At 44.4% G+C, this 25,778-nt stretch overlaps 2 protein-coding genes across 4 annotated transcripts; one reads left to right on the forward strand and one right to left on the reverse strand.

Annotated features, from left to right (window-relative positions):
- Positions 1–4,834: 4,834 nt before the first annotated feature.
- Positions 4,835–8,684, reverse strand: LOC308171461 (proteasome subunit alpha type-7-like). The gene is made up of 7 exons (XM_080546310.1): positions 8,513–8,684; positions 7,936–8,062; positions 7,193–7,317; positions 6,814–6,936; positions 6,119–6,238; positions 5,968–6,030; positions 4,835–5,392 (listed from the first exon to the last, which is right to left on the reverse strand). The coding sequence occupies exons 1-7, from the start codon at positions 8,612–8,614 to the stop codon at positions 5,297–5,299; spliced, it is 756 nt and encodes a 251-aa protein (XP_080402436.1). The 5' UTR covers positions 8,615–8,684; the 3' UTR covers positions 4,835–5,296.
- Positions 8,685–9,575: 891 nt separating this feature from the next.
- On the forward strand, positions 9,576–22,932 carry ss18 (SS18 subunit of BAF chromatin remodeling complex). Of its 3 annotated transcripts, XM_080546788.1 has the most exons (12): positions 9,576–9,681; positions 10,835–10,911; positions 11,158–11,242; positions 11,814–11,846; positions 12,417–12,573; positions 13,103–13,342; positions 13,611–13,781; positions 15,472–15,567; positions 16,794–16,916; positions 19,488–19,621; positions 20,201–20,266; positions 21,107–22,932. In XM_080546788.1, exons 1-11 carry the CDS (start codon positions 9,613–9,615, stop codon positions 20,216–20,218), a joined length of 1,203 nt encoding a protein of 400 aa, XP_080402914.1. In that variant the 5' UTR covers positions 9,576–9,612; the 3' UTR covers positions 20,219–20,266; positions 21,107–22,932. The 3 variants fall into 3 exon arrangements, with proteins under 3 accessions (XP_080402914.1, XP_080402915.1, XP_080402916.1); XM_080546789.1 differs by lacking the exon at positions 11,814–11,846; XM_080546790.1 differs by lacking the exons at positions 16,794–16,916; positions 19,488–19,621; positions 20,201–20,266; positions 21,107–22,932 and having other exon boundaries at positions 15,472–15,858.
- Positions 22,933–25,778: the final 2,846 nt, after the last annotated feature.

Raw genomic sequence — 25,778 nt, forward strand, 5'->3', positions numbered from 1 at the left:
ACCTCATTCATAATGAGAAGCAATCATAGCTCAACCGATGTTATTCATGGCAAACGTGGACTTCCTGGATAGCGTCCAGACAGTGAATTCATACGACAATGAATGGAAACGCAAATGTAGCATGACATCCTGCCATTTTCTGCATACTCAATTTCGGTACATTTGCATGAAACTGCAAAACGTTATAATCTTGCATATACCGGAAAAAAGCCTGCTAAATAGGTCGCAGTATGACCTTTCGGACCAGGTGACGATCTATCGTTATGGCAACACTGTAGCCAACATGTACTACACTACTACATTCATGCTTATGCTTGGCTAGTGGAGCGCGAAGCACAATCATCAAAAAACATTAAATAACAGAGAGGAAGAGAGAGAGAGAGAGAGAGTGGAAGAGGAACAATGAAAAGAGGGTGTGTGTGGAAAGAGAGGAATCGTGGGAATGCGAGATTGCACCACCCTTGGGCGATCGAATTATCCTATGGGCCGATGGTTCCCTCTTCTCCTTATGCGCCGGATGACATTTTCCTGTAACCCCCGTCCCGTGTAATGTTATGTGATGTGTGTGACTGGCTTCTGCCACAGCCCTCATAGGCCAAGTGCCTCCGGGCCTTCGCTTCCCGCCCTGCGGCACCCTGGGAATTGTTGATTTAGCCCTGTCTCTTCTTTGCCTCTTTCTCTCTCTCCCACCCCCCTTCCCCCCTCCCTCTCTCTCTGTCTTTTTTTTCTATCTCTTTCTTACCCCCTCTCTCCCTTGTTTTCCTCCCCTCCCCTCCCTCTCTTTCTCCATCTCTCTTTCTCTCTCTATCTGGTAGCTTAGCTAGTATCTTCTTTCAATTAGAGGATGGATGCAGTTGTATTTTCCATTGAGACAACTCCTCCCCCTGTCAGGTCAGGCGATTTTTTTAGAGGTGTAACGAGAGACCGTTCCTTTAGTCTAGTAAACACTAACTGTTAGTATTCCGACGCCATTCAAACCGAACAATGGCAAACTCTATCAATGCAGTTTTGCTGTATCCCATTACCTGACTGTATATGTTAGCAACCGTGATGACAATGATGGAAGATGCATGTTCAAGAGTGGAAGATAGATGTGATAGGCTGTACGAGACGAATGATATGGAAGAAATAGAGAAAAAGAGACATGTTTTAAAAATGCATCCCTGGAGCTATTATGATGGACATCACAGGTTGGGCAGTGTCAAATTTTCAGGCCTTCACATAGGCCTACAGAAGCTACCAACCAAATTGCCCAGCTTTTTTTACTCAAAGATACTGTTGGTTATACCCTGCAGGGGAACAAGTAAAGGCTAAGGACTGCCTTGGTGTGTGTATCTGTCGACATTTGACAAGCAGAAAAGGGACAGTGTTGAGAATGTAGCCTTTCATGACCCAACACACTCTGACAGCTTGGCCATTGCTCGGGGACACGAGCGTTGTTGTTTTTTTTAATCTGACAATTTTAAGCAAACCAACTCTCTCTCTCGATAGATTCAATTGTTCTGAGAGCCTTTGAGGCTGTGTATCTTACAGCGTGGAGACAAAAAAAACACGTCAGAAGCCAGTAGATTCTGCTCACTGCTATAGCTAGACTCAAACTGTCAGTCTTTAGGACAAAAGTGAAATGAACGTGTAAGTGATATAATGAATGCACTGCGTCTATGCAACACTGCACCCTGCTGGCGGCGAGTGGTACTGGCTTGACTGAGCTCAGCTGTACTGTGTAGCAACACTCTGTAGAAAAGGACTGATATAACCTTAACTCCCAAGGGTTGTGTGTGTGTGTGTGTGTGTGTGTGTATGTGTGTGTGCCTGCCTGCCTGTGTGTGCGTGCGTGTGTGACCGTGCGTGCGTGTGTGTGTGTGTTTGCGTGTGCGCGTGCACGCGTGTGTGTGTGTGTGTGTGTGTTTTGCCCTTGAAGCAGTTATCTTATCTGCACCTGAGGACATTGCCTACTGATAAATTTAAACACCCCAAGAGAGACCTGCTTTGAAACACAGCCACAGGGTAACACATTAGAATGACAAAATGTAGATCCTAAAAGTGAAATGTGCATACGAATTGAAATCAACACAGGGGAGCACATTGATTTTATTACACGGTATAACTGCAGTCAGTCGAAGAGCACTGCACCTACAGCGTCATTAGAATTTTCATTATAGGACATTCATTTTCTGGATACCGGTACTAAAAAACACACAACAAGTCATTTTTCAGATTATATTATTCTATTGACTTCTGCTATGCATACAGCAAATATACTGCCTAAGGGCTGTTTGTATGTGTGTACAGTATTTTTGTGAGTGTGTGTATTTGTGTGTGTGTGTGTGTGTGTGTGTGTGTGTGTGTAAATGAGTGAGAGAGAGAGAGAGAGAGAGGGAGAGAGAGAGAGAGAGAGAGAGAGAGAGAGAGAGAGAGAGAGAGAGAGAGAGAGAGAGAGAGAGAGAGAGAGAGAGAGAGAGAGAGAGAGAGAGAGAGAGAGAGAGAGAGAGAGAGAGAGAGTACAAGATGCTGGGTTGGGGTGTTTGTGCATGTGCGGTTTACACTGTTTAGAATGTGTGTTGTGCACACTAATATAATATGTCTCCAATATGTGTACACAATTGTTCCGTGTGTGTGTGTGTGTGTGTGTGTTGTATGTACACACACACACACACACACACACACACACACACACACACACACACACACACCGTAATGCACTCAGTCTACAGCCCGCAGCACTGTGCATTCTTGCTTGGAGAGCACATGTCCCAGGGCCTCGTTCCTCCGTCGATGACCTCTGGTGGAGCCATTATTTTCTGCATTAATGACGAACAGGAGCAGCAGCAAGCAGCAGCAGCAAGCGATGAGAGAGAGAGATGGGCTTTGTCCCCGGGCTCTGTAGCTCTGATTATATGGGCAACAACAACGGCAGCTAGGAATATAAAAAAAAAGCAACAAGAGAAAGTCTTCCCACAAGCAGTTGAAAACAGAAGAGGAGGCAGCTCAGCTCAGCCCAGCTCAGCGCCGGAACATAAGCTGCTCTCGGTCTATTGACGAGATGGATCAGATAACCTCCTGTGTCTGAGAGGATTAAGACCAGAGTGAACTTTGGGTAAAAGTTTAGGAGTGTCTTATTTGGTGTGTTTCTTTTGTTATTTCCAAATCACTTCCTCCATCGCTACTCTACTCTACCCCCCCCCCAACCCCCAAGCATCAAGAATACTGGTATCAAGGTATAATTGTTTCAGGGGCCCCGTGAAACAATTTGCAACGGTTCATTTTCCAATTGCATTCAAAATGCTAAACAGGTAATAAAAAATACAATGACAGGGTTTGTTCATCCTTCGTTAACACATCTGCCCTATCTCGCACTTCATCCCCTAGTCACCCCGACAGCCCTGATGTGTGACAAGTTCAACTCAACTACAAAAACCTAAAGAAAACCTAAAAAAAGTATTACCGACAGGACACAAGCCCTGTGCCCTGAAAAACAACTTGTTCCTACCCCACTCATCTCTTTAAGAACCACAAACAAGACAAATTCTGATTCTGACGGCAAAAGGCAAAAAGCAAACCCACTCAGGAAATCCAGGCTCGGGGAGACGAGTCTAAATGAAGGACTTTACCATTCACCATTATGTCTTTGGTTGAGAGTCAGAGGGACCCCCTGGGGCCCTTCGAGCGGCAGCACGGCACAACTTTTTCAAAGGGCTCCCAGATTAAAGTCACTGAAGTTTCCCACTGGGGTCTGAGGCCGGGATCCCATTAAGCCAGCCCCTACCCCACCGCCGGCCATAATTGTGTCTTTGAGAATTCAGAGCAGCGGATGCTTGATAAGCGAATTTAGGGTGAAATAAAAGAGAGAGGAGAGAGGAGTCGAGGCATAAAAAAAAAAGAAAAGAAAAAAAAAAGGCGTCTCGTTGGACCACCATTAAGACACTTCCCTAGCGCTCTTCGCTAATTCGTTTTAAATGACTGAGGGAGAGGTGAGCACTTCATAAAGCAAGTCAAGGCTACTCTTTTTATTTGCAGAAGGAGTTGTGGTGCGGTGCTACAGAATGCTGATCAATGAAAACATTATGCCCATTATGGACACTTATTACACCTAGCCCACCCCGCCTCTGTGGAGGTGATGAACAGTCATAATCTTTATTGTACACCACAGTGAATCAAATTAAGGAGGAATAATATGTAGGATGAATTTAGTAATGATAAGAAAGTAATCATGTCATAATATAAGAGGAATGTTCGTTCAATTTGAGGAAAAGTAATCTAAATAATATGCTAGTACCCTACTAACGATCCTGTAGTATCTGTATGCACAAGACAAACTACATAAACTAAAGCTTGAGAAATAGCACTATGATACACAAACCCCCTTTCCGGAGTATTCAGTGGGTCAATAGAAAAATGATTGTCAATTATAATTGCCAATATGGTACATGGCATAAGCAAGAAGAGAATTACCATATTGTGCAACCTTGATATCATCATACATAATTAGATTAGTGATTTTTTAAATGAATGATTTATTAGCATACATAATTAGAATGTATGTATACATTTCAGGTTAAACCATGCATTTTAAATCACCCCTAATCATCATCTATGTAAAACGATGCATTTTGAGTAGTAGGCATTATGCAGTACGTGGCTCTTCTTAGTGAGAGCAGAGACATAATTGCATCTGCTGTATCTTAAAAATTCCAAACACTTTTGACAGAGATTGTGGTTTAATTCAGTCGTGAACTGAGTTACATGAAGTTAAGCGAATGTGTACAGTCATCTTTTTTCTCAGAAAAACAAGAGTAGAAAATGTACGGTAACCCTGTGAATAACAACAAAGATAGTACATAAACAAGTGGACTTTATTAAGCCTTTTGATCCATTTACATTTACTGTTTCAAAGTAGCTCGTTCAATGAAAAACACAACATACTGTAACCTTGAGTAAGCAGCTACACTTATGCAGAATCCCAACTTGAGAACTGTATGACGAACCCAACATTTTCATGTAAATCCTCTATTGATGCCAACAGGCGATTTGCGTGGAAATGACAGTTATGAATGAATGAATGAATGAATGAATGGTCTTTATTGTCATTGCTACAGTACAGGTACCAAACAACGAAATTTAGGAGGGGTGGCTCCTAATGACAGTTACATGCACAGATCTCAAGTTAGGACTCAAATTGGTCAAATTGAACTGTAGTTGGGGTTGTAAACCTTGTGACCACTTGGTGATACTTGCAGACCAAACAGACTGCTTTTATCCAAGTGCTAAACGGAAGACTGAGGTTTAAGTAACAGTTTTAAGTGGACTTCTTTGCTTTTTTCTTCTCTGCCTCCTCTTCCTTCTCTTTCTCAATCTCGGCCACAAGGCTCTCGATTTCTTTGGACTCCAGTAACTACAAACAGCCAAGAAAACAACCATTAGAGACACAAATACAATTTAAAATATACAGCAAAATACTGCAAGGAATTACGACAGTGAAACAAGGTTGGCAGATATCAACATAAATGGTAAATGTATACATCAATATTGATTGCTGCATGATTTTAGCCATTGTATCAGTTGTATTGAGAAATGTGAGTTTTACGTAAAGCATTCACAAACTATTCAAAATCAATCAGATCCTTTACCAATCTTACAACAACAACAAAAACACCTGTCTCTATACATCTTAAGAACATATCTCTTTCTTACTACATATCCAAATCCCATCTGGGGTGCTGGGCTTACTAAGAACACAGAGGGAACAACCATTGATGACACAAAAAAAAATAATTTTTTAGTAGAAGGCGATAGGGAGAAGGTTTTTTCTTCTATCAGTGGCCCCCGGCCCGAGCTAGATTACTCTTCCTGCTACGAATGGTGGATTGCTGATTCACATGCTTAGTATTCAAATGTATTGATTGTAAGTCGCTTTGGAATAAGGCGTCTGCTAAATGCCAAAAATGTAAATGTAAATGTAAACATTACCTTCAGGGGCTGGTTCCTCCTAATGATAGCCAGTTCAATGTTCTTCCCACCTGACTGAACCACCTGTAAGACAAGTTCAATGGAAATGTAAAAAACATGAAAAAGATGCATGATACGCAATAACAACAAAGTACATCTTATTTAACCTCACCTCAAGCAAGGCTTTGATGGCCAGCTTTATGGTCTCGTTGTCACCGGAGATGGCTTCGTCTGTGTAATTCTTCTCAAGGAATTCCCTCACTGTCTTTGCACTGCGGCCAATGGCATTTGCCTGAACGCAAACAAAATCAGTGAACTCACAACACTTTTAAACAGCATAAGTAACAACAACGGTGTGTCATTAGAACCCCCCCCCCTCTCTCCCCAAATTAGAGCCGTGCTATCCTGCTAATGTTCATAAACCAGCCCTAATATTCAAGACGATGGTCAGTTGATCAGCTCTAGATGGCTTCAGAAAAAGTTTAAACTTAGCATGTTCATTCCACTCTCTGACTTTAAACTGTGTGTTACAGAGACTTTGAATCATACATGCAAATGTGCTTAGGTTATCTTTTATAGGCTGTATCTGCTCACTGTTTCTGTTGCTTGCTTGTTGTTATTTTAGGTTGTATATTGTATGCTTTTATACTGTATGTGGTGTCTTTTTTAATTAAACGCTGCTTTTCTTGGCCAGGGCTCATTTGGAAAAGGGGCTACTGTCTCAATATGACTACCCTGGTTAAATAAAGGATTATTAATAATAATAATAATACCGTAATAATAATAATAATAATAATAATAATAATAATATTGTTTAGAGTGACGTCTTCATTGATGTGGAAAGCAGACGTCTGCTGATTGACTGACCTTCCATGCATGGTACGTTCCGGAGGGGTCTGTCTGATAGAGCCTGGGGGTCCCGTCGTCGTCAAACCCCACAATCAAAGCAGAGATGCCGAATGGCCGCCTTCCATTGCTCTGGGTGTAGCGCTACGGGGTATAAAGACAAAAAAAGAGTTACGCATTCGAAGCTCACCTTCAAAAACATTTTTATTAACAAGCATTATAGCATTCAGCCTTATATTATTAAGTTACACCGATATGCTGCTACGTTGGCCAGAGCCTTCCATCTAGTCTCTCTCTACATCTCTACTCTATGGTTTAGTTCAGAGTGGTGCATGTCTAAAGGATAGTAATGCCAAGGCTATGGTGACTGGCCGTAGTGTCGTATAGTGTAAGTATTGACCTGTTTGAGTGTGGCGATGTATCGTGTGATGTATTCTACGGTGACCGGGTCTTCAACAGTAAGCCTGTGACTCTGGCACTCCACGCGAGCTCTGTTGATCACAATGCGGGCATCTGCAGTCAGACCTGAGGAAGGAGAGAGAACACAGCACATGTGTGAGCCAGGGGACATGTGAGCAAGGGGAGTACATGTGAGCAAGGGGAGTACATGTGAGCAAATGGTTTGGGATATGAGCTACTAACAGGCTAACATCACACCTAACAGCAGGGTTCCCAGCTTCCCACACCTTCTGAAACATCCAATTCAATCACTTTTTAAGGACTTTCAAGCACCCTTCAAGCACCTTTCAAGGACCTTCAAGACTCAATTCCCTCAAATTCAAGGACCCAACACGGCATACTTTGAGACAGAACTAGTAGTAAAACATTTTTGAATATATATCTATATATTACTGTTTTAGAGAGAGAGAGGGAAATTCAAGCACTTTCAATGACCCATGTACTACCGTATTTTCAAAAACTTTTAAGACCTTGATTTCTTTTTCTCAAATTCACAAACTTTCAAGGATTTCAAGGACCCGTGGGAGCCCTGTAACAGGCTTCCCAGGTTCAGATCATGAGTAGTTCTCAGGGAAGCACAAACTCAGCGGAAAGATTTGCAAGAAAAAGAGCCTCAACAAGAGCAACAACAAGAGAGCCTCTTACTACACATCCAGTTACTTCCACATGTAGGCATCATAGTACCTGCAAAGGCCATGCAGACGTGCTCATCCAGGGCGCAGATCTTGCGGACAGTTCTCTCCTCCTGCAACTTGGCGACAGATTTCTTCTCAACTCCAAGGACAACAATGTCTTTGCCCCTGATGCCAACCTGGGGGGTAATGTGGAATGAAATGAATTAAATGACGATTTCAAATACACTGAATAATATATTCTGGCGGGAGAAACTAGCTGGTGCTCCCATCTTAAACCCTTACATTACACAATCACATCATGGATAACAGTGGAATAAGGAAGGGGTGAGTCAAGTGGTTAGACAATATTATATAGCTAAATTAGCCAGCCAGCTGATTAGCTCCAACATCATCACCACAGTGCATCAACGCGACATTAGTAGTAGCTAGTCGATCATATGATAATAGCAGACATGGATAACGTGACGTGTGTCTTTGATCTCAGTGTTTACAACGTAGTGAGGGCGGAAGTGGCGCGTCAATGTAGCTTCACTAGCTTCAGACAGAAGAGAGTTGTCAGAATGACACAGCGAGTAGCCTAGCAACATAACGTTAGCTAGCTTAGCTAAACAGCTTTCCACACTTACCGCAGTGGAGCCTTTCTTCACAGCTTCTTGTGCATATTCCACCTGAAAGAGGTGACCGTCAGGAGAAAACACCGTAATCGCTCTGTCATATCTCGCTGCCATTGTGTTACGAGAAACAGATGAACTGGGAATGAGAAAATGTGATGCTTGGCTAGCTCAATCTAGCGGTGGAGTGTGTGTGTGTACTGCAAGAGCGCATGCGCACGAACCCCGAACCAGGATCATTCCAAAAACCACTTTTATTCTGGGGGTCATAATGATAACAATAATTTCTCATTTCATTAATGACTTTCAGTAAAAAAAAAAAAAAAAAATATGTATATACAGAGTTTGTGATGTACATAAGATGCGATTAGATGGGTACTTGGGGGTAGTAAGTATTTCCCTTTTCAAGGACCCCAATTGAAATAAGCCAGTGGCTTTCTTGGGTTTTTATCCTGTTAGTTGACCTTGTATGTAATATGTACTTTCATGTACCTACTTCTGCAAATCTTCTAATAAAGTTTTCAATCAATCAATCAATCCCACGGTTATGTAATGCAATTTTTTTAAAATTAAAAATTAATGCAAATAAATGTATCACTTTTTATTCATATAGCTTGTGTAAGACGGGGGGTAATTTTTTGTGACTCACGTGTCAGTAAAATCATATTATTTTGTATATGTGTAGTGTTACTGTTGCTGTGTAGGATCTAGGGCTGTTTGGCCCCTTTCCCGGACCGTACCATTCCTCAATCCTCCTGTGTCCTTTGAGCTGAGTTGAGTAATGGAATAATCCATTACGAGAAAGGGGGTGAATTACATTTGTTGCAATACGATACATCTATATTACACCCTACAAAACTCAAAAAAAGACAACACGTTTCCCAATGTAACAATGAATCATCGATTTATAATAAAATGCTGTCACTACCTCAAGGAAAATCATTGAACATATCAACGACATTACCATCTCCCCCTCTAACGGCATACTCCATCTACATTCGAGCATCCTATTCTAAGCTTGTCTGGCTGGACTGGTCTTGGAGTTCTACTACAGATTTTTGCTTTAGTGTACATAAGTCTATGTTATAGTTTACTTTAAGTCTAGGGAAATCACCATGTCGGTGGCGTTCGCACCTCACAGGCAGCGTGGAAAGGGGGATATAACACCCGCGGGGATTCAAAAGGTAATTCATCTTTAGTATCACGCATGAGAACACGAATGGAGGCGTCCAGCCCCAGCTGCTAGCCGTGTTAGCTTAGCACAGGTTAGCCTAGCCTAGCACAGGGCCAGGTCTGCTAGCCGTGTTAGCCTAGCCTAGCACAGGGCCTAGCCTAGCATGTTAAACACGGTTACTAGTGTGGGGTTAGATATGGTAACTATGTTGCTAGGGGGCAAAGCGCGGTCAATATGAAACTTCGCGGGGGTAGACTTCTAAAGAATATGAACATGGCTAAACGGTTTGGTCAATTTCACGTTTCACGGGGGAAACCTTGAATTAATCTCCTGCATTATCTGATCGGAGGCCTGTGTCTTTCTTAGCTAAGAGTGTTAGCTTAAGAAGCGTCTTTTGTTAGCCAGGCACCACGGCACACAGACAGACAGACAGACACACACACTGTCCTCTGGTCCCGTTGAGTGGCCAGGCGGGATGGTCCACTGGGCTACTAACCATGTCTCTATCATTTGTCCCATTCTCCATTAAACTAATCAATTCGCTCAAGCAGAAACGATGATTAGGACATGACCACCAGCACCTGCACTTTATCTTAGACACCACTTGAAAGGTTATGTGCAATATATATACCTACCGGTATATACCAAATGATGCCATGTCCAGGTGGAAACTGCTGCCAATGTCACTCAATGTTTGTTACTGTATGTCGTATGTATCGTCTCTGTTGCACTTGAAGCATGAAAGTACCATGCCCAAGACACGTTTCCCCTCGGGGACAATAAAGTATAATCAATCAATCAATCAATCAATCAAAGAGAGACTATGTTTTCCCGTGAAAGAATCATATGAACTAGGAGTTCTTTGCCCTTCTGAAGTTCAAATAGTCAATGAGGGAAAACACAAGAAGTTGATGAATGTTTGGTTATCATTCCCAAATCCTCTTTTTCATAAACACCCACTTGAATAGGTCCTTGTCTTGTCTTTTGCCCTTATATTAACGTATAGTATTATTACACTTTTGTGGCCCACTGTATAATAATATCTAGCCTAATTTAATAGGCTAAATCATACAGTTAGACCCCAGCAGTGCAACACGTTATGCATCATGTGTTGTCCAGTATCTGTTGTTGCTTAACAGTTGTTGGTTTTGTTTATGTTTCAGTTGCTGGATGAGAACAACCAGCTGATTCAGTGCATAATGGACTTCCAGAGTAAAGGGAAAACAGCAGAATGTTCACAGTAAGTTATCTTAGTGTCAGTATACGAGCTTGTTAATCGTTTGACTTGGAGGTTACACAGACGATCTATCTGGCAACTGAAATACTCCTTGACTCAATGACAAACCGTTGTACTGCAGTGACAAATAATAGGCCAAATAACTGCATCTCTCTTCCTGCTTTTGCGCTCTTAAATGTGATGTTACTTTGGTATTGTTGCGACACACTGTGTACATTGTCACTGACTTGATGATCTTCCCGTCCACAGATATCAACAGATGCTCCACAGAAATTTAGTGTACCTGGCCACGATAGCAGACTCCAATCAGAACATGCAGTCACTCTTACCTGCTGTGAGTATGGGAATTGGGCAGTGTGTTTGGGGGTTGGAATATTCAGGAACAAATCAAATGCAGAAAAATCAGTCCACATTTAGGGAGAGAAAGTCAAGGTTTGCTCACCAAATGAAGTGTTTTTTTTAAAAAGGATGTTTGGGATTGAAAGTTGATTGTGGTTAGTGATTTTCAAATCTCGACTGAAGCATAAAAATCTTCCAATGCCCCAAGCAGGAGTTTTAGGAGATAGAAGAATCCCCTTTCCATGCTCTAATTCACACAGGGCTAAGTTGTCAGTTCAAGAATACCCCCTGCATATGTATTACACCGCCAGCCAGGGACTCCACCAAATTTACCAAGTGGAGGAAATAAAAGTACTGTATTTAAAAGGCTGTCAAGCTCTGAACCTATACATTCTGTGGTGCATGTGAGATTGAATGTAAACATGATATGCCTCATATGCCACCAATGCAAGCTTGCTCCCCTAAGCCCCCCCGTCTACCCTACCCCCCCCCCTGTCTACCCCTTGTTGGTCAAGGGGGAGATGTGTTCATATTTCATCTAGATGTACTGTACTTGGTTTCAGAAGTGTGACTCCCCAACCCCCGAGGTAAAGCTTGAAGTGAGTATGAGAAGTGGGGCTTAATGATGATAGAGATGATAGGGTTTTTTCTATTTGGTTCGCACATGACGTTCATAGTTCACGCTGTGTGTCATAGACGAGCCCTCGGGATAGAAGATGCAGGGACTTGTGTTGTCTTTCACTTTTCATGCCTTTCATGTGATGTAAAACTGTCGGGGGAATGTTTAATCGATGAACGATAATGTCATAATAATACAATGCCGTATTAGGCCTATGTTACGCTGTATGATAGTAAGTCCACCCTTCACTGTGTAGAGTCCAGTGGTTGCTTTAAGCTAGCCAATGCGAAGTTTAGCCTAAGCCATGTTCCAAAGACAAGACCTGCGTCCGTTCACTGTGTACCTTGTTTACATTAATTGTATTGTGTGATTGTAATTGTTCATTTTTCAGATTTCATTTTTGTTTGTTTGTTTTTCCTCTTTCTTCTTTTCATTCAAGATCGCATGGTCACCCTCCATCCATTTCTCCCTGTCTCTCTCGTACATGGCTGATATGTGTGTCTATTTAACACTGCTCGTCTGTGTGTGTGTGTGTTCTCTCTGTCTGCAGCCTCCCTCTCAGAACATGGCCATGGGCCCCGGTGGGATGACTCAGAGCGGAGCCCCCCCCCAGCCCCCGCACGGCCACACTATGCCCTCGGAGGGCATGGGCAGCGGCGGACCCCCAGCCCCACACATGCAGAACCAGATGAACGGACAGATGCCTGGTAAATGACACCCCCCCCCCCCACACACACACACACACACACATACACCAACCCTCTCCTGTCCCTGTCTCACCACGGTTGCCTAGCAACACCACAGAGCTGCGAGAGAGGTCGGGCTGCTGAGCGGTGATGTCACCCCGCCTGCAAGCTCCTCTGGTGGTCTCAGACAACCACTCTTCCCTGTGGTTGTTGTGTTTGTATGTGTGTCTGTGTGTGTGGTGTGGTCTGTTTGTTTGATTGTTGCTGTTGTGTGTGTGTGTTTGTGTGTGTCGAAGCCAGTATATTTTGGTTTTGCCTTCAGACTGACAATGTTAACATTTAGGTCAATTTTATGCCACAGGGGATGGGGATTCAATCCAAGCAGAACCAGTTGTCAAGGTTGTAAGTGCATGTTAGAGGAGCTAGTAAAATAGAAATTGTCACGGAAGGGAATGTGCTATCACCATGTTTCGAAAAACAACTCCATCCCGCTAATATGAACATATGAACAAATATTCCTCTGTTCAAATCGTCTCGTCTCTTTTCCCAGGGGGGCCCAACCACATGCCCATGCAAGGCCCCGGGCCGGGCCCCAACCAGCCCCCCAACATGCCCGCCGGCGCCATGAACATGCCCCCCTCCGGCCACGGCTCCATGGGAGGTTACAACCACGCCGTGCCCTCCGGGGCCCAGGGCATGCCCGCCCAGGGTCAGATGAACATGACCCAGGGGGGCCAGCCCATGGGCAACTACGGCCCCCGGCCCAACATGAACATGCAGCCCAACCAAGGTACACTAGGCTTTCCCCCTCCCCCCCCCCCTTACTGGACCCTCACTCGCCAACCAACACAACAAACCCAACCTATCAATAAATCAATCAAATACATTTTTCGAGCCTTAATAAAATTAATATAAACACATTTTTTTTAGCACAACTTACCTCTACTGTACCTTTTATGGCTTCCGACACCAACCGCATTGACCCTTGTTGTTGTTGTTTACTTTGGTATAGTCATTTCATGTTGATGTTTTTTACGTTTTGTGCGCTTGTGCCCCAGGTCCCATGATGCACCAGCAGCCTCCCTCCCAGCAGTACAACATGCCCCCCGGCGCTGCTGGCCAGCACTACCAGGGCCAGCAGAACCCCATGGGCATGATGGGCCAAGTCAACCAGGGCAACCATGTCATGGGGCAGAGGCCCATGCCGCCCTACAGACCCCCGCAGCAAGGTAACGGCCCTCAGAGCGGGCAAGGCGCCTGGGGCTTCAACCTCTTCTTTCCCTAACCACCCCCCCTTTCTTTTTTTCCATCTCTTTTAAGTGAAACACTATTTTCACTGTCGTTGCTCACACAGACGCAGGTAGTCCATTACCATAGAACACCACCCCCCCTCCCACCACCCCCACCCCCACCCACCCACTGGTGGCCATAAGTAATTAATTCCAAGGTTGTCACCCCCCCCCAAACAAAGAAACAATTGTTTGGCGACTACGGGAGTCTCTCATACAGGTGATCTCCTGAGGATTAGTGGGCCCGACTCGAAAAGCCTTAACCACCAACCCCTCACCCCCCATTTACCCCCACCCACACCAAAAATTATCCCTCCCCCTCAACAACACCTTGAATCTACCTGTGTGTGTTGTGTGCTGTGTGTGTATGTGTATGTAGGACCCCCACAGCAGTACCCAGGGCAGGAAGACTACTATGGGGACCAATACAGTCACGCAGGACAGGGAGCCTCAGAAGGTAGGAGAACCCTCCGCTCTTAGAGAAAGCCAACCCGAAAACAACCTCTCCGTCTGAAACGATGGACTTAGAGGAGCTGTGTTTTAGTCGTGGTGGAGAAAGGAACAAGGGGGACCGCAGGCCTAAAGCCATATACAAGCGCATCATTCCATCACTGCTGGTTGCCAATGGTTTCTTTCAGTTCTGGTGTGTTAAGATAGAGGATGAGTGGAGAGTGAAGTACGGAACGAACCAATGTGCGAAAAAGTGGAGGTATGGAATGAACCGATGTGCGGAAAAAGTAAGGGAAGGTTCCGCGCTAACTGTTCAGGCGGACTTCAGTGGCACAGTTCCGTTCCGTTCCGTTAGCATGGTGAGAGGGAATCTCTGATGCATTTGCCCGTCCATCGCGCACTATATATATATAGTGGTGATAGATAGCCAGCTACGACTTCTGGCCAGTTGTAGTCTTCTGGAGGTGGGGCTCCAAGATAGAACATTTCAGACTTACCTCAGGTAACGGTTTTGTCAGCCGAAGGGATTGCACAAGTCCTCGACTCGCAGCAAATCCAGATTTAGAGTGGAAGTCTGAAACGTCTTGGCAGAAGCTTAACGTAAGAACATCGTAGCTGACGTCACGGCAAAGACGAGGCTTGGAAGCCGGACTAGAAGGACTTCCGCAGAGACCTCTCCTCCCAGCATCGCCATTCACCGATGAGGGAGTACCCATAATATACTACTTCCTCTTGCCTGTCTCCGATCACCTCCTTACCCCTTTTCTGAGTTTCTCTATCGTCCAACTGCCTTTCTCTGACTTTCTGACTTCCAACTTGTCCCTCCAAAGACACAGCACTCTACAGTCTCAAACCGCTAACATGTTCTGTCGGCCCACTCCAAAAGCATTTATTATTTTTTTTTAAACATTGTCCCAAATGCAAACATTTGTTTGTTTGTTTTTTTTCTTTAAAAAGGAAAAAAAAGCCAATGCCCATGCATTTTTTTTTCCTCCCCAAATTGTATTGATGAATATTATAATGATTGATAAGATATATATATATAGTAGTACATTTGTAATCATTTGACTTTTTTTCCCCATTAATTGAGTTTTATCACCTCAATAAATCCTTATTTTTCCTCTCATAACTGAGGGCATTAACAACTCTTCCTATCTATCTCCCTGTCAAATCAATGTAGGTCTTAGTGAATACACTTTGCAACAGCCACCGTATCCTGAGCAAGGCTGTGATAGGCCTAATGAGGAGGATTCCTCACCACATTCCCACAAAGGAGGTACACCTTCACACAAATGTACACACCTAGGTTAAAAGGAAGAGGCTAAGTGAAAGAACACATTACTATTTTTTGTGTTGTCGTGCTTTTGTGGAGAAATATTTTTCGGTTATCCCATTGGTTTTCCACACACACACACAACACGTGTTGTTTTCCAAACATATCAGAAAAGCTGTTGCATTCGATAGTTTGAAGACATAAATGCTTAGCTAGCTATTCTCTTTTTTTTTTTTTTTTTTTTTTTTTACAAATTAACATCATCTACAACACATTTTTATCAATATTATTTTCCCTCCCATTTAGACTTCTGTGGCCAGCAGAGGTTTAGTTAGTAGCTGAAGCTTGCAGAGTCTGTGCCCTCCTTTTCCCTGTCCTCATTTTAGTTTCTCCCTTAATCTGATATGTTGTCCGAGCTTTTAATTATAATTATGATTTTTTTTTTTGCTCCTAGGAGGTGTCAGGTAAGGATGCTAAAAAAAGGTGGCGCAATAACAACTTTCTGCATAGAAAAAAATAAACAACTGCTCGCATTGCTCAATCTCATCTCACTATCTCTACGGGCTTCCTCACAGTTTTAGGTTTCATTTCTCCTTTGATTCTTGTTGCACAACGGTCCCCGAAGCTATGTGAGCGCGACCAAGCAGCCAACCAGCAGAAATCCAACATATGAAAAAGTGAAAACTGTTTTTTGCTAAATCCTTCTCAGCCTAAATTAGTGTTTCAAAGCCACAATCCGTAATTGGTGAAGCCATTTTTGGGATATATACTGTAGATGTTATGATGTATACCCATTGATTCTGGAAGAATATTTCTTGTAGGTTCCTCACAAGCTTAAGGTAATTAAACTGTCTTACCCCATGTTGACACAAACGATGGCTGCTTTATTCTATTTCATTATGTTTACAAACAGCAGGAACATAAACAAACACTGCATAGTTTCAAAGTATGTTTAAAACTCCCACGTCGATGTCTCGGACTGCACAACCAGAGCTCTGTTTATGAATCTGAGAGTGGTAACATTTCCCCCATCCCTAAGCTTTATGTGGTGGGGCTGACGCTTTAGGGCTTTTGGCGAATTACAGATTGTGGCTTTTAAAAGATTCCAATTCCAAAGCACTATTTGGCTGTCTGCTGTGTCGTCCTCGAAGCTGGGTTCACACACTCATTCAGAGATGGCTGTGTTGTTTGTCCGTTGAGCTCACGCCGCTCTCTGTCGCCCCCTGTAGGTAACGCGCAGTACGGCCAGCAGCAGGAGGCCTACCAGCAAGGTCCCCCCCAGCAGCAAGGCTACCCTCCACAGCAGCAGTACCCCGGCCAACAGGGCTACCCAGGACAGCAACAGGCCTACGGTGGGTGGGAACGGAAGCATCTCTGACCAGCTCTCTCTCTCGCTCTCCCTCTCCCTGCCTGTTTCCTCTTCTCCTTATTCAGTTGTCCAGAAAAGATTGTAGCGATTCACTACCACATGCTTGGTGTACTCTGATAAGGGCTGGTAGTCCACCCTCGTCCTGTAGGAGGCACTATTTGCTTTCTGTTAAAAGGTGCCTTTACACATTGCGTAATTTAAACCTCAAATGGCACTTCTCTACTGTACCTCATGTTTACCGGACCAAAGTACTTTCTAGCTAATTGACACAGTGCAATTTTGATGTCGCAGCGCAATCACGAGCTGAGTCACTTCGACAACCGCCTCCGTGTGTGAGTGGAAGGAATTGTTAGAAGTGACGGACACACCGACGCATTGATCAGAGGAGGTAGTTGGCAGTGAAGTAGGTGTGTGTACTCTCAGTGCTGCGCTAATAAAGAGAGAGAAAAGCCAGCGAGAGAGAGAGAAAGAGGAGGTAGGAGGCAGGAGGCCTGGCTTATAGGCTACTACCCTGGGCAGTGTGTGTGGGAGGGGGAGCCTCGGCTCTCCGTTAGAACAACAACAAAAAACCCTATCTGCTCTTCTCCCTCTTTCTTTCTCTCTCTCTCTCTCTCTCTTTTTCCATCTCTCTCTCTCCGAGCCAGAGGCCTTTCTCTCATGTCAGTAATGAGCTGGTGGAGAGAGGCAGAGGCTGCGAGGTGGGCTCCATCTGGCACAAGCTCACACACACACACACTCGCTCTCACTCCCTCACTCTCTCTCTCTCTTTCACACACACACACACACACATACGCACGCTATCTCACAGGCCCCCACAACAGCGGCGGCGGTAGGCATTAGGAGCTTCCTAACGATGCTGCGTGGGCCCTCGTCTGACTCCAGCCCCAGTACAGGCTCGGGCCCGGGCCTCTGGAACGGGGCGGTGCCGGGCGGAGTATATACACGGAGCCACGGCAGGCCCCTGATGAAGTGCTTTTTAATGAGGAGCCGCTCCTCCTAATGAAGGCCCTCGGAATCTCATTGATGTCTCCTTGCATTAGACGAGCTACGCCCTGGCTCCAGTCAGACCCCGCGCTACTACCTCATTAGTTGTTGTGTAGTGTGTGTGTGTGTGTGTGTGTGTGTGTGGTGTGTAGTGTGTTGTGTGTGTAGTGTGTGTGTGTGTGTGTAGTGTGTAGTGTGTGTAGTGTGTGTAGTGTGTGTAGTGTGTGTGTGTGTAGTGTGTTGTGTGTGTGTAGTGTGTAGTGCCAATTTAAACGCATCATGGGCCTGAGCCCAGATTATCTACCACCACCAGCCTCTGACAGAGAAGGTATCACTCTCTTTATTGCAGTATATTAGCCAGATACCAGTGGTAAGACTGCCAGGGAATACCCCGAAGCTCTCCATCTGACCAGAGGACATCGTATTATGGTTGATAAATGTAGATTCCTCACGCTGGCCAGGAGTTGTGTAGGTCAGGTCATGTGGACAGGAAAACTGGCTGTATGGACAACACCTTTGCGTTCATGCTCGGTGTACTTAACAACAGTGTCATCTGCAAAGGCAGGGTTCCCGCCCTGGTCTTAAAAAGCCTCAAAGTCTAAAATGCAGCAATCCGATTTATAAGGCCTAAAAAGGTCGCAAATGTCAGTTATTCGATCTAAAAATGAGGTGCTAGGTATTAAAAATGAGATTAGCTTATCCTGCAAGGAAATCAGTCCGACCACATCTGTTTACGTGGAAATTAATCAAGCTGGAACCAAAAAAATGCCAATTCGCTTCCTTTTCTGTCTGTATGGCAGTGAAATCCCTAATTTCATCACCTCGAGGATGACAAAAAGCTATCCTATGGTGTCGCGAATAGGTCAACAATTCTATTCAAAGAGGTCTAAAAAGGTCTTAAATTTGACTTGTTGAAACTTGTAGGAACCCTGAAAGAGCTGCATTTTCATGGTACTCTATAGACCAGGGGTCCCTAAACTTCGGCCCTTTGAACAACGTGTAATTTCTAACTGCAATTGCGACATTGCACCGACGTGGTGGCGGGGGCGCTGTTTCGCAAATAATTGGAAATAAATTTCCACCATAAATTGATGCAGAAAGGGCACAAATTGCATCTAAATTCACCAGAATGCAAGAAATCAAGTGTTTGATGCTCGTTTAAGGACCCCCAGACAGCCCTGCTTCATGGGTCCGCCCGTGTATGATGAGGGTCCTCCCTCAAGTATCAGACTGTAAAATTGATTATATTTCATTGACATATCACTATAGGTATAAATTCCATCCAAATTCAACTGTTTAGACTTTGTTTGCATCCACCAGTGCTCTCCTGCGCACAATTGCTTTGCGCAACCGCCTCCATTCCACTCCGTTCCATATTATTTTATGTTAGAGACCAACCCAGGCCCCCCATCACAGAAAGGAAAAATGATGTGGCCCTCACAGAAAAAAGTTTGGGGACCCCTGATCTAGACCGTTCTCCCAATGTCTTATTTCTTTCGTTTTTTCGTCTCAGCAAACAAATAAAACTTCTAAAGCTACAACATCTCTCTCTCTCTCCCTCCTGACCCAGGTCCTTCCCAGGGTGCCCCGGGACAGTACCCCCAGGGCTACCCCCAGGGCCAGGGCCAGCAGTACGCCGCCTACCGGCCCCCCCAGCCCGGCCCCCCGCAGGCCCAGCAGCAGCGCCCGTACGGCTACGACCAGGTGAGTATGGGTCCCACGGGCAGGCGCACCTGAAACCTGCCTACCTGTGTGTGGCTCTTTATGTGTTGCACCGTTTTTTATGTTGAAGTTCGTCAGAAACCAAAGGAAACCAATAAGAGCCATAGCTCTGGAGCTTACGCATGCATCAGGGAGTGTCCATAAGCAAGAGAGGCAGGGGTGGAGGCGGGTCGTTCATGTGCATGCTGATTGCTGATAACTGTGTCGGGGTTTGTAAGGTATAGTCAGCTATAGTCCGGGTTCTCCCTATTTGGAGACACCTGACCTTGCCACAAGGACTAATTCCAGTAGCGTTTTTATGCGTGCCGAGATTTTAAAGGCTAATTATATGCCTCGCCTTTATATGATAAAGTTCAGGGGCAGTCATACAAGAGGGCTATGGGCAACTGACTATCCCTCTGAAAGCTAAGCGTCTCTCCTCTCCTCTAAAAGTAACATACTTTGAAAGTGTCGGGAGGGGAGAGAGCTAAGCCTTACCCTGTATGCCCTGTAATTTCTGTGGTCCTTTTTTCTCGGGGACCACAGCTACATATTGTGATATCTTTATCTTTGAATATTCAGGGGCACATGAGGAAATAAAGACGCACGGGGATTTGAACCCCCTGACTAGCTCTGTAAGAAGCAAAGGTAATGGTTGCTGTGAAGAACCTCCCACGTTCCAATCTAAAGGACGTTTTTGACCAACTATATACTATAGCCTTGATTTTGCATTTTGTCATGTTTCTCCTCTGTCTCCTTACTGTATTTTATATCTAATTTCCTTCTCTACTTTTTTTTTTTTTAACCAGGGGTCGAATACAACACAATTACATGTCAAGCACAGTCTGTAGAGGGAACATGCATGTAGATAGCTTGGAATTAGTTGTGCCAAATGAATTAGAATAATAAAGTACAGCTCACCATCCTTAGCTTCTCTACCCATTTTCATGCAGTTGATGACGTGACAATATTTTTGCATTGTTGAATGATTATTCACTGTCAATATGGAAGAGTAACAGATATCTTACCAATGTGATATTCAAATTGAAACTGAAAAACCAATAATTCCATTAAACCCATTTTACACCGTAACAACCGATTTCTTTCGACCCCTGCTTAGAAATGCACTTACTTGAGTATTTTACAAGTTTCTACACTGAAATAGCACTCATAGCACAATATGTACAATACTTACAGCTGCATCAGCCTACTGCTGCAGTAAGATCAAGTAAAGTTTCCTCCCTGCTTTCACTAGTTACCATACCTGTTATCTGAGGCCATGCTGCCACCTGCTGGTTAACTATAGCAAATGCAGCCACACACACAAAAATGCCTTCAAACCAGTAACATATGGTTAAATACCCACAGATGTGGTTGTTTGCATCCAACTTAGCTGTATAAATATTAGCAATTCCTTAGTAAATGGCTGATGGCTTTCAGATGCAATGTCATGCGATGTGTCCATTGACGCTCTTCCTCCTTCCTCAGGGTCAGTATGGAAATTACCAGCAATGAGCAGTCAGGACACTCCCCCAAGAGCCCTGCTCTAACCTCTGACCTCTGTTATCAACTGTTATCTGGACTTTAATAATGGCTGCAGCTCACTGGGACATCCTGTCAAACACACACACACACACACACACACCCTTTGCTCCCTTATGTCTGGGCATTTCTACTAATGTACAAAGTTGATTTTCTGTTATTCTGTACAATGAGATGGGTCATGTGAAATTCCACGCCTCGCCCCCTCCCACTCCCCTTCTGATCCGAGTTGTCTCAGAGCAGCGATGCCTTAAGACGTAACAGAGCTGCCTTAAAATTCAGAGCATTTGCAGATTGTAGGGCAAAAAAAGACTAAATAAAAAAAATGACAGAGGACAAAACTGTACAGATTTCACACTCTGGTAGTGCAATGTTACTCCACCCTTTAGTTCCCTGGTCATCAGAAGCAATAATGCCAAGGGGATGGGGAGGGGTGGCGGGGGTGCAGCAGGGATGAGTCCTCGCCCCAGACAAACTTCTACTAGGCCATGGTACATTGTCAAGGTCACACGTAATGATGTAAAAAAAAAAAAAAACGGTATTTTATGCTTTTTAGATGGAGGCTAACTTTGTATAAGAACTTGCAGACTAGTACTAAATATTGTGTTTATTTTTTTCTTTCCTGAAGTGTTGTCTTGTAAAAAAAATGTTTTTGAGCTGTGTAACATTGTCCCCCCCCATCCAACACATTGTTGTCTTTATCCCCAGTTAAGTTTTATTTTTTTTGTTGACTTATTGTGTCTGCTATTTCAGTGACTTGTACATCAGATGTCTGCTTTGGGTGAACAGATTCCTTGGGATTATTATTGAACTGTACATAGAGAAAAACCCTTAAAAATAAACCAAGACGACCCACCTGTTGTAGAGCATCGGTGCTGAAACATGAGTTTCCTCGGTCAATGTTACTGTTTTTCGGAATTTAGAATACACGTCTGTGAACTGTAGATATGATTTCTGTGATCAGCGTTCAACTCAAAATGTCCGTGCGAATCTTCAGCGAGATATTGGCATTTAAATCAAAATGTTGAGTGTACGTCTCAGAATGCTTCCAGTGCCCTCAATTCCTCAAAAGTTGAAGTTGGACGCATAAATCAACTGTCAGAATATGGCCTTGACACTTGACCTGAGGCTGTTTTTATTGGACAGCTGGAGACTACATTCAGTTGGGAGAATTTCTAAACCGTGCAGATCAGACTAATGTGTAGTGGCCGTGGATCGCTGTTCTACACTATGGACAATAGCGTCTGTTCAATACATTACATTTTTATCTGCAATTTTATGAACATTCTGCCCCACTGAATATTCCCCTAATAGCATTGAGGTTGTATTTTGACCAAAATGAGTCTTGGCTCACTCACTCGTACGGTATATGCTCTGTCTTTTTTACAATGTTGGAAGCCATTTTTCCCCAGAATAAACTTCAGTTGTTGTAATTCAAAAAAAGTGTCATGTTGTACGTTTACCATCGTCAGAATGATAAAAAGTATTTAGCCTAAGATATAAGAAAGGCTCACAAAGTGTCGATGTCAAATATTATGTAAACAAAATGAAATGCATTAAATGTCATGCAATATTTTACATCTGTAAAGAGTTTTTTTCTATGGAATGATCGGCTTGATGAACAGTCTACTATTAACACACTTTGTCACTGAGGAGAGACCTAAATCATAATACAGTCAGCCTCAATGCTGTAGTTTATGTTGTAGAGCAATTTTTGGAGTATGTTCATTTACTTTTCATTCTGCACCCCTTGAGAATGAGAAGATGTGCTATGTATCATTGTGATGTGAAACTGTACAGAATGTAATTGTGAAAAAAACTGCAACAATAAATTGCGAAGATTTTTTTAATACTTTTTGACCACCATGTGTTTTTATTTTCACTAGGGGCTGGGGGGGGTTGATACATTGTCTCATGGGAATAAGAGACATTGCGATAACCAAAAAATGCTTTGAAATGAAAGCATATGAGAAGCTACTTAATAATTCTATATATGTATATATATATATATGTGTATATGTGTATATATATATAAATATATATGGTCAAAGCTGTCTGTATAGACCACATCCACCATGACGTACGGTCAGTTTGAAGTGAATAAAGATGCTTCACACCCCTGCCTGTCTGATGGATCCAGATGCATCTGGATAGGACTAGGGCACGTTTACACCCAAAATTACCTCCCCCCTTCTCACCCCCATGGCTCCCTCCAGAGAGGGAGAGGGACTACCTGTCACAGAGGGGGGAGAGATACAGATGGTACGCCAGATGTGTGGCCGCAGCACGTGACTGAAGTGTGGCGATGGTGTTAGAAGGGCCACTGCCTGGGCAGTACGTGTCCGCGTGTGTGTGTGTGGGTGGGTGTGAGCGTGTGTTTGGGGTTCTATTAGAGTGAGAGAGAGAGAGAGTAAAACACCATCAAACCTCTGTGTGTGCGTGCGTGTGTGTGTGTGTGCGAGTCTGTGCACAGAGTGCGAGTTCATGTCTATATATAAGTATCCACATACTACTATACTATCACTATGTTTACTTCTGTGCGTGCTACGCTCGGGGTCTAGTGGCATCTCCCAGTCACCCCCCTACCCCCCCACCCCCACCCCTCCTCCTCCTCCTCACCATCCTGCTGCTCCACAGCTGGCCGCCCCACCCCTTCCCAGCTGCCACTGGGCCTCCCCCTGGCCCCTCGGCTTGGCAGACCTGCCGTTTTGGGCGCTCCCCCACCAGTCCTCCCTGGCAGCTGCCGCCCTCAGCTGCGCCCACGCAGACGGGGATTGGGGTCGGACAAAGTCACTCCTCCTGTGACTGTGTCTGGGGCCGCAGGGGGGCGCGAGGGACGAGGGGGTGGTGGGAGGAAGACGAGGGGGTGGGTGGGAGGATTGAGGAAGACTCCTCTTGAAGACTTCTTCCTGTGATGTTAGGATGTCTTCTTTTTTTTTTAACACTCCGTGAGCCTTGGATGCAGGAGGAAGGACACCGGTCACTATGAAGTGTGATACTGTTGGACGATGAGGGAATAGGGGTGACCCCCCCCCCCCCCCCCCCCCTCCCTTTCCTAGTCTGTGTTCTTCCGCATTTACTTACGAGCATGTATTTTGGGACACACATCAGACCACACATCAGCCTATATCGACCACTACACAGCCATAGACTCGGTAGACATTTGTACATTTCATACACATATCATGTGTGTAACCTTCAACTCTTAACAATTATCAATTAGATTTTTTTAAACTGTCGATTGCCGTCTAGCCACACATCAAGAAAGAAGTAAAGAGGAACAACAATGATCTGCAGCTCACTGTGATTGGTGGCAAGGCAAACAGGAAGGTGACAGTGTTATTTCAGAGGATGATTATCTTGTTCAATATTTTGATAATTATAATTCAGGGCCACCATTCAGACAAGAGAGGGGGGGGGGGCGGGGGGAGGGGGGGCTCGAACCACTGAGGGGAAAATGACATTGTGATCATAGCTGGCAGGCAAGATGTGATCTCTCTCTCTCTCTCTCTCTCTCTCTCTCTCTCTCTCTCTCTCTCTCTCTCTCTCTGTGTGACAGAAAGTCTATGGGGAGGAATAAGAGGTAGTTATGGGGGGGAATGCAGCAGCCTCCACAGTTTAATTGGAGATGTGTCACACTAAATAAATGGTGCAAAAACAAGCGGTGACTGGAGGCTTGAGGGAGGGGCCCAGGGGAGGCAGCCTGCTTTATTGGGCAGGAGAGCTCTGCACCGCTCCAGGGTGAAACGGGGCTACGCTCCACTAAGGTAGCCTCTCCACCCTTCTCCACCCTCTCAACCCACCACCCACCCATACCACCCAACCTCCGAGCCCCTCTCAAGCCCTCTGGTATGAGAGAAAGAGAAAGCATCGATTTGATTTGCGAAAATATTGTTGTGATGGTTTAGTGTGTATGTGTGTGTGTGTGTGTGTGTGTGTGTGTGTGTGCGCGTGTGTGTGTGTATGTGCGCACGTGCGTGTGTGTGTGCATGCATGCATGTGTGTGTGTGTGCCTACTGTTGGAACGGAGGCTAGCGGTGAACTTGGTGACCTGAAAGAAGAGCTTATTGATTTTCTGACAGCAATCAAGAGGAAATCGTATTCCCGATCTGCAGTCTATCTCAATTCCGACTAAATCTATGAACGTTAAAATCTCGCCTATAAGCCAAGTCTATGATATCTTTCCAGCCATCTCAAAAACCATCTACACCAATTTATGTTTTGATGCAATGCAGCCAGTGAAATTTGTCTGTCCAATCCATACGTGACCTCAGCGCACCTCCGGGAGATGTGTTTTCCAATATTCTATCAATGTTAATATCTGTTGTCCTCTGCAATCTTCCCTCGTCCGTGCAGTATGTGTCTAACAGAGATTCTCGGCTCCTGATATGAATTGTAATTTACCTCTACACTGTATCCTAGTAATTGGATATGACAACATCCTCTTCGGTCTCCCTGGGGGGGGGAAAGAGGAGGATTCAGGCTATTATGACCTGTGTCATGAATATGTCTCACAACGACACACACAAAGGTCCACCATTTTGAAAAACATGTAAGGAAATTAAATTACGAGTCACTATGATGGAGCTGTCCTATTTTCGGGGAATAAAGGTTGTTA

The sequence above is a fragment of the Nansenia antarctica genome (genome assembly GCF_963989245.1).
Source record: "Nansenia antarctica genome assembly, chromosome: 16".
Lineage (NCBI taxonomy): Eukaryota > Metazoa > Chordata > Actinopteri > Argentiniformes > Microstomatidae > Nansenia > Nansenia antarctica.

Bases quoted from the DNA above. Each gene is read 5' to 3' on its own strand.
- LOC308171461 (XM_080546310.1), bottom strand. From the start codon at position 8,614: ATGGCAGCGAGATATGACAGAGCGATTACGGTGTTTTCTCCTGACGGT. The intron at 6,239-6,813 runs GTCAGTCAATCA...GTTTGCGTTCAG, and splicing joins GAACGTACCATGCATGGAAG to GCAAATGCCATTGGCCGCAG. The intron at 6,031-6,118 runs GTGAGGTTAAAT...CTTGTCTTACAG, and splicing joins CCATCAAAGCCTTGCTTGAG to GTGGTTCAGTCAGGTGGGAA.
- ss18 (XM_080546788.1), top strand. From the start codon at position 9,613: ATGTCGGTGGCGTTCGCACCTCACAGGCAGCGTGGAAAGGGGGATATA. The intron at 10,912-11,157 runs GTAAGTTATCTT...TCCCGTCCACAG, and splicing joins AAAACAGCAGAATGTTCACA to ATATCAACAGATGCTCCACA. The intron at 13,782-15,471 runs GTAACGGCCCTC...AAATCAATGTAG, and splicing joins CTACAGACCCCCGCAGCAAG to GTCTTAGTGAATACACTTTG.